Source organism: Tachypleus tridentatus, chromosome 6, assembly GCF_004210375.1.
Source record: "Tachypleus tridentatus isolate NWPU-2018 chromosome 6, ASM421037v1, whole genome shotgun sequence".
Classification (NCBI taxonomy): Eukaryota; Metazoa; Arthropoda; class Merostomata; order Xiphosura; family Limulidae; genus Tachypleus; species Tachypleus tridentatus.
Genome location: NC_134830.1, coordinates 65,128,382 through 65,135,831, shown reverse-complemented (window position 1 = coordinate 65,135,831; position 7,450 = coordinate 65,128,382). Strand labels below are relative to the sequence as shown.

Below are 7,450 nucleotides of genomic sequence, written 5' to 3'. Positions count from 1 at the left end.
TATATAGATTCAGAAATTCAAAGGACAGGTGTTTCTGACTTGTAATTATGCAAAAAAATACCGTTTACCCATGCGTAAACCCAATGATAATAACAGAAAGTATCCACAAAACGAACATTACGGAATTGTTACGCAGAGAATAATTCGAATATGAACAATAAATGAAAGAAGTAGACACATTTGAAAAAAGAGATAAAATCGTTATTTGCAGTCCTTGTTTGCCTACTGGCCAGCTTTAAATCACTGAGAACTGTACATCCAATTTGATTATTTTGAATGTCGCACAAATTATAAATGACCAGCACAGATAGCTCTCGTTTGGCTTTGCGCGAAATTCAGAAACAAACAAACAAACAAACACTTCAGTGGTTTTTATCATATTTATTTATCGTAATAACAAAGGGAGTTTTTAGTCGTTCTTGTTGTTTTCTTAATTCAAAAGTACACAAAATACTATGTTTTCTCTGTTCTCCGTGAAACTGGAGGGAATGATAACGTCATAAACTTACTGCGGGCCATAGGGAGACACTTTTTCCCAGTAAACTGATTTCGATCAAAACAATACATGTATATTTAAACAATTCATATAAATTCAATACTTCGTTTTTATTTTTGTGTATCATTAGCATTTGTGAAGAAACACGTTGTTTTTTTGCTATTAAGTAATTAAGCATAAAACTACACATTAGGATATTTGATGTGCCAGTTAAAGGGAAGAAACACAGATTTCTAGCATCTTAAGCTACTGGGATGGAAGACCCAATTAGTATATTTGAATATTTTATTTGAATAGTTGTCGTTGTTTAATTAATTGATGACTTTATAGAAGTAATACATGCAGATTTTTTATTGGTAGGTTTTGTAGAAACACGTTTATTCTATGCTTGCATTTGTTAATTTTTGTAGAGTTTAATATAATATATTAAACTTCTATCTACATCTAAAGGTCAAGAAAATATAACCAATCTCAGATGTCGTAATGTAATGTGTTTCTCAGGATTTGAACAAACAACGTGTGTGTCTTTTAATGATGCGAGGTTGAAACATTGTTAAAGTAAGTTTGTGTTTATAGCTTCCAGAGTCGAAACAGCTACTTTTTCGGTAATTATTCTGTAGAATATAAAGTGGTTATAATACAGAAATAGGAATGGTAAATCAAATATGGAAGATATGTTTAAAAACAAAGCAGACAAACAATGCCCATGTTTAAATTACGAATATGTAACTTTATGTTAACTCACATGAATTTTTCAAATGACGGTATTAAAGAGTAAGGTATATAAATTACGCTGTATTTTATATTTTCAATATACCTTATTTGTTTATTTACCCAGTCCAAAAGGCTGAACAATTGACAAAGGTCTCCTGAAAAACAGTAATGGAAAGTATTCACAAGAGCAGCTATAAGACACCCTTCAAGAAAATACAGTTTCATTCGGTAATCTTCTATAGCATCTTAGTCTTATTCAAATTCGCATCTGTACCTCCCATAGTCTGAAGAAAGAATCATAATCTGAGAGCAATGAGTTTGCTGTTTGTATTTGTAGAAGAAAGATGGTATTTCTCTTCAAATGAAGGGGTATAAAAGGTAAGAAAAAGTATGTAATTCAGTATTTACACAATGTTTTTGGAAATAATTTCTTAATGTTTTTAAATTTCAAAGTTGATTATATATAAAAATATATTGCTATTTTTAAAAGCAAATTATTTGAGAAATGCAATTTCGTATACTACGCTCACCCAAAAAAAGTAATTAAAGAGGCATATGGTTTGAAAACGAAAAACACCTGAATTTAATTTTAAAAAAAAACTATATTACTTTACAAAATTATACATCCGATAATCAGAGCGCTGTATTCAGAAATAAACCGGTAATAATTAGCGTGGGTAAAGGGTGAATTTGAATATCAGAAAAACTACACTATCATGGATAACTGAAGCAGATCGTCTTGACAGTTTCAAAGTATTTTAGTAGGCTTTTATCTGCAGTTGTACGGGTTTGAATTATTCGTGGCTTAAAACGTGTACTATGGAAACACTTTAAAATTAGTAAGAGATAGGAAGAGAGTACTGTAAAAATTAATTCATAAAGTTAAAAAGTTATTTCAAAATTAATATGAACTACAAGTAGCCTAACGTGTATAAATAGTAGATGAATAAGGACAGTTAACTTATTAAAACATAATTCGTGGATGTTTATTTTAAAGCTTTCAAAATAAAATATTTATTTACATGAAAAATCAATCGTAATGCTCAAAGAAAAAGAATTATGGTCCTTGAAATGAGTCATAAAAATGACATTTCACTGAAAATGGGAAAAGTTTTTATTGAACCACATGTATTTTTTCTTCTTAAATTCTAAATATTTTTAAAAATATTATTTGTTGTAAAATGTTTAAGATGTATATTTTACTCACTTTAAATTACATAATCATATTTCACAATCACACGAAAATAAACAACTTAAAGACAAGTAATAATGGAATCGAAAATCGTAAAAGTACGTATATTATGTTTTTAATATCGTTTTATCTAAAGAAACGGTTTTTAAAGTCTATCGATATATATACATATATAAATATATATTGTTGAGTTTTTATAGTTAACAACAAGTATTACTTTATGACCGCAAAGAACCATTTGATAGAATAGGTTTTAATTCCTCTGATCGTCCACAAAATCTGGTTATTATTGTCCACAGTGAATGTATAATGGTTATCACCAACTAAAAGCAATAGTTTGACAACTGTAAGTCTACTTGCTATTTTTATCTGTATTATAAAAAATAGATATTAGACACTCAATAAGGAATTATTATACGAATCGACTTGTTTGAAACCTTATTTATGCCAAACTAATTTGGGTTTTACATATTTATTTAAGTTTCTTATAAATGTATTTAATATATCACAATTTCTTTTCATACGGTACTGTTTTATTGTATTGCTTCTATTTATCACCATAGAATTGAAAAAATAATCAAATCCAAATTCTTAAAAAGTAAAATTTCTTTATGAATAATCAACATTCAATGTAACTTTTTTCATCGTAAAAAGAAAACTTACTACTGCCATTTCAATTCCCAGAAGAACCATAGTTCCATTTTCATAACCCATATGATCGAGAAGTGTGCCCCCTATAAATGGTCCAATAAAACCGCTACACAAAGAAACCTAAACTTCACAATGAAATTCAAAATCAAAAACACTGAGACTTCAAATTATAAATCATTAATGATTATGTATGTTTTAATTTCCTTACCCAAGAGCAAGAGTACAGTTAAAGAGCCCCGAAACAATCGTTAAAGTTGGGATTTCGTCTGGGAAACCTCGAAATCTATAAAAAAAGAAGGAATATTAGTATTTATTGATTGATTGTTTTTTACGTAATAACCTGAGGTAATTACAAAGAATTTAACTTGAGTTTTATCTTCTCTTGAAACAGAACGCTTTCAGTGAACTAATGATGTGCGTCTAGTCTTCTGAGTCAATATTCAAGTACAGCTTTAGACATCGCTTCGATTATGAACATCTTCATTCTATCTGGAAAAATATGGTGGACGTTCGTAATGTTTATATACAAATCATTGTTTTCTTTCCAATTACAAAGACAATAAGATTTTCTCTACATCTTTCTTTTTCATACTTACTTCAATTAAATAATAAGTCATTACTCCTTCACAACGAGTCAAACCTTCAATTTCACATCATATTCAGCAAATAAGGCAGTGTTTGATTACCAGTGATTGCAGCCAAGAATACTGAAACCCGGTTTATAGCGTTATAAGTCCGCAGACATACCACTGTGTCATTTGAGGCTGACGCAGAGATTGGAGTTAAAAAAAAGCTAAATAAAAAGGCGTTGTATCCGTATGCTACATATTTCATTTTCTGTCTTGGTTACTTAGACACTGACATCGATAGTCTTGTACAATGGGGGAGTGTTTATCAGGCAGGCGGTAGTATTGTCCGTACAGTAAGGTATGGTTCGGATTGTTCACAGAAATGGTATTTTAAATGTCTTCTTATTACTGTACTATACAGTGTTTCCTTTAACAGCAATATCTATGTAATGAATGAGTCACAAATTTTGGAAATGTCTGTAAATATCATCGTAAAATAGTTGAATTTCTAATATATCGATATTTAATTAACTTCTAATTCTAAACTACAACTTAACTCAGTTTTAGACTATTTGAAATCGTAAAATGTAACATAAATTGGATGCTCGTCCAAGATAAATTATGATATGTAACACCATCTTCACATTTATTTCCTTGTATTTAATTATATATGAAAGGTAAAACACAAGTCTTACACAGTGACTCTCAAGGAGTGGTTGAATCCTACTTTTCCTCCCGCCCCAAGACCAAGAAGAACTTGAGCAATAATTACCAACCAGAGGGTGCTGTAAGTATTGATATAGATTAATGGTGTGTTAGAATGTGTATTCCACAACAGTGTCTGTAAATAATCATACACTCTAATAAAACGAATGTTAAATGTAGTGCAGTTACACTTCTGAGCAACACAAACTAATGTATTAAAATCCAGATCTTAAAAAAAAACTAGGACATTCACATCTTATAGAAACTTTGAACAGGTTGGAAGAAAATTCCAAGAAATATACCAGACTATATATGCGCACTGAACACAAGTTTCGTTTCGAAAAACACTCACTGTGAGAAGAAACTCAATGTATTCCTTTAAGTATTCGCTTTCGCAAGTATTCTTTATATAATTAAAATCAAAACACACTATAATATTCGTTTAAAACAAAGTGTGATATTTGATAGAACATAACAGAAACTAATGTAAGAACGTATGTAAATACGCACAAATCTCATCATTTAGTACGTGCGGCTAATTTAGCGAAACATTTTAAGTGTTAACTGAATGCAAATGTGATTTAAATGACCTCAAGATATTTTCATGAATAAAAAATATTTTGATACATCATTTTAACAGAAAAAATCTAATATGAGTAGTCCTCGTATTCAAATTCAAAACACTAAATTCGTCTCTTTAAGAGAGAGTTTAGTTCCATAAGTGATACACAATAATGGTAATTTCTTTCTATTTTATTATGCTTACGTTTCCAAAGGAAGAAACGGCGCGGGTCCAAGAAGTATAAAGCTTGCTGCGCAGACAATGCTTGATGTGGACATTGTAAGGTACGAGTCAAACTTAAAAATAAGAGGAAAAATTGTGATTAAGGTTTAATCTAAATAAATGATGATTTGATACAATTTTTGTTTTTTTATACTTACATCCTCTGATTTCAGTATCAAAAATAAGATTAAGTCACAAACATTCGTTCAAACTGAACTTCAAGGTTTATTAAAATTCAGTTGTATCTCAACAAACACGAGCATTAACTTAGGTTGCTAATCATTTAGATTAATAACTAAAATACAGAGGTAGAAATAAATGCAAGAAACAAACAGTCTGATTCTGTCTGAGGGAAATATTCTAAGACTTTTTCGTTTATAAATTAGAAAATGTACTTGTAGATAAGCATAAAGTTACTCAATGGGCTGTTGTTACTTAAACCCAGTTTTAACATTAAGAGACTTTGGACTTATCGTTAAGCCACTTCGAGCTAAGATAAAATAATCAGTATTTCCTTTCAAAATAAAACTTCATCCGAACGACTTACAATCAAAGCTGCAAATTCATCTCTATAATTTATAAATAAATTGTTTCCTCTAAGTATTCAAATAATATTCTGGTACTATTACCACAACAACAAAAAACAATAAATTTAGGCATGTAACGTACTTACAATTTTGTCATACACGTATCCCCAAACTGGAGTTCCAACTGCATATATTCCACCAGAAGCAATAAAAAGTAGTCCCACAACAGAGGGAGTTAGTCCAAGCTATATGAAATATACACAGAGAAAAAGGTATAAATTATATTCGTTCTTTTACGACTTTATTTCATGAGAAACAGGAATTAACTTGGATTTCAATGTAACTTTTTATTCTTATTAAATATCTGTATCAATAACTATTTTTATTCATTTATATTTCCATCTTCTTGGGTACTTATTCTCAGCTCGAATAATAAACCGTAATTTGATTAATGTCATCAGTAGACAAGGGATTATATGAAAAAAAAATCACTACATGTTTTGTTACTAACTAATACTATTATTTATACTTCTAACGGAAACATTAATAGCTTAAATTAACATGTTAACATTAGTTGAAAAGGTGTTTAATATTGTATTCATAACCACTGACAACTGCGTGATACACATTGAGAGTGACGTAAGAATTAGAACATTGATCTGGGATCTACTTCGTGTGTCGTAACAGTGAAGTAACTACTACAATTTGGTTAAATCAAGCCGCCTTTTATAACTGGCACTACCTCTATTGGCCATAAATAAAGATAAAGAACCGTTCGCCAAACTGTAAGGGTTTCTTGTCTGATTGTTTTACTGTGTACATAAGGTGTTGTTTAAGAAAATAAACAAATTGTCATACTTCTAGTATTGCAAAAATACAACGATAATGTAACGAAAAATATGTCTTAATAAAAATTATAATATATATCATATCTGAGAACTTGGTTAGAAGATAACAAGTTAGTTTTATTCAACACAGTATTTCTTGGAATTTAAGACGCACCCCCTTTTATCAACAGTAGCCTCACTCATGTATACTTTTTACCGGCTGTTCGATTCTTAATCTGTTCGGCGAACAAATTAACTTTTCTTTAAATGCGGCATCGTGCGTAAAACGCTTTTCCATGGGTAAAAAATGCAATAAATGTAAATGTCATATAACATATTTTATATTAATATTTAGTTTGTAAAACAAAATGATAGCGACCCAGTTATGTTTCAATCTGTTAAGTTATCGCTACAAATGCACGTTTACTTGGTAGGGTCGGTAAAAATTGAACATTCTTAAAAAAATGTTTACTAAATATAATTTTTAACTGTCAGTGCTGTCTAAATTCGTTTTAGCTTTTGTCAGTTTCCTGCATCCAACTTGACTTCTGAAGTATTATAATAACAAATTCACGAAACCCTAAGAAAGAAAGGAAGCTACCTACCTGTCTTACGTGTGGCTCCAAAATCGCCTCGTTAAAGCCCACGCTGAGAAAACCAGTTAAGATATTTACCATATCTACAATAAAAGTTGGGTTGGAGATAATCTTCCAAAGTTCACCTTCGTTCTCGTTCATGGTACACTCTGATTAACAATAAAAGTAAAGGGTTAAGAATTAGTTCAGCTCGAAAGAAAGTAAGAAGTTTAATGCTCTTAAATAGTCAATTGGAATGGTGTATTAAAACCTCGACTCGATGAAAGGGATTGCTTTTTGTATCTCACCATTTAAACAAAACCGTTTCGCAACGAAGTATCCAAACTGTTCAGGTGGTTTTGAGATAACCACGAACGAGAAACGTAAGAGAAGCTAATTAAAATAAATAT

At 30.2% G+C, this 7,450-nt stretch overlaps 1 protein-coding gene across 4 annotated transcripts; it reads right to left on the bottom strand.

The window, feature by feature from the left end:
- Positions 1-2,306: 2,306 nt before the first annotated feature.
- LOC143254566 (MFS-type transporter SLC18B1-like) lies at positions 2,307-7,169 on the bottom strand. Of its 4 annotated transcripts, none has more exons than XM_076509726.1 (7): positions 7,071-7,169; positions 5,785-5,883; positions 5,094-5,185; positions 4,318-4,407; positions 3,262-3,336; positions 3,066-3,159; positions 2,307-2,725 (listed from the first exon to the last, which is right to left on the bottom strand). In XM_076509726.1, the coding sequence occupies exons 1-7, from the start codon at positions 7,140-7,142 to the stop codon at positions 2,621-2,623; spliced, it is 627 nt and encodes a 208-aa protein (XP_076365841.1). In that variant the 5' UTR covers positions 7,143-7,169; the 3' UTR covers positions 2,307-2,620. The 4 variants fall into 4 exon arrangements, with proteins under 4 accessions (XP_076365841.1, XP_076365844.1, XP_076365842.1 ...); XM_076509729.1 differs by having other exon boundaries at positions 3,066-3,136; XM_076509727.1 differs by lacking the exon at positions 7,071-7,169 and adding an exon at positions 6,244-6,347.
- Positions 7,170-7,450: the final 281 nt, after the last annotated feature.

Bases quoted from the DNA above. Each gene is read 5' to 3' on its own strand.
- LOC143254566 (XM_076509726.1), bottom strand. From the start codon at position 7,142: ATGGTAAATATCTTAACTGGTTTTCTCAGCGTGGGCTTTAACGAGGCG. The intron at 3,160-3,261 runs GTAAGGAAATTA...TTCTTTGTGTAG, and splicing joins AACTGTACTCTTGCTCTTGG to CGGTTTTATTGGACCATTTA. The intron at 2,726-3,065 runs GTAAGTTTTCTT...TATTGCTTTTAG, and splicing joins TGGGAATTGAAATGGCAGTA to TTGGTGATAACCATTATACA.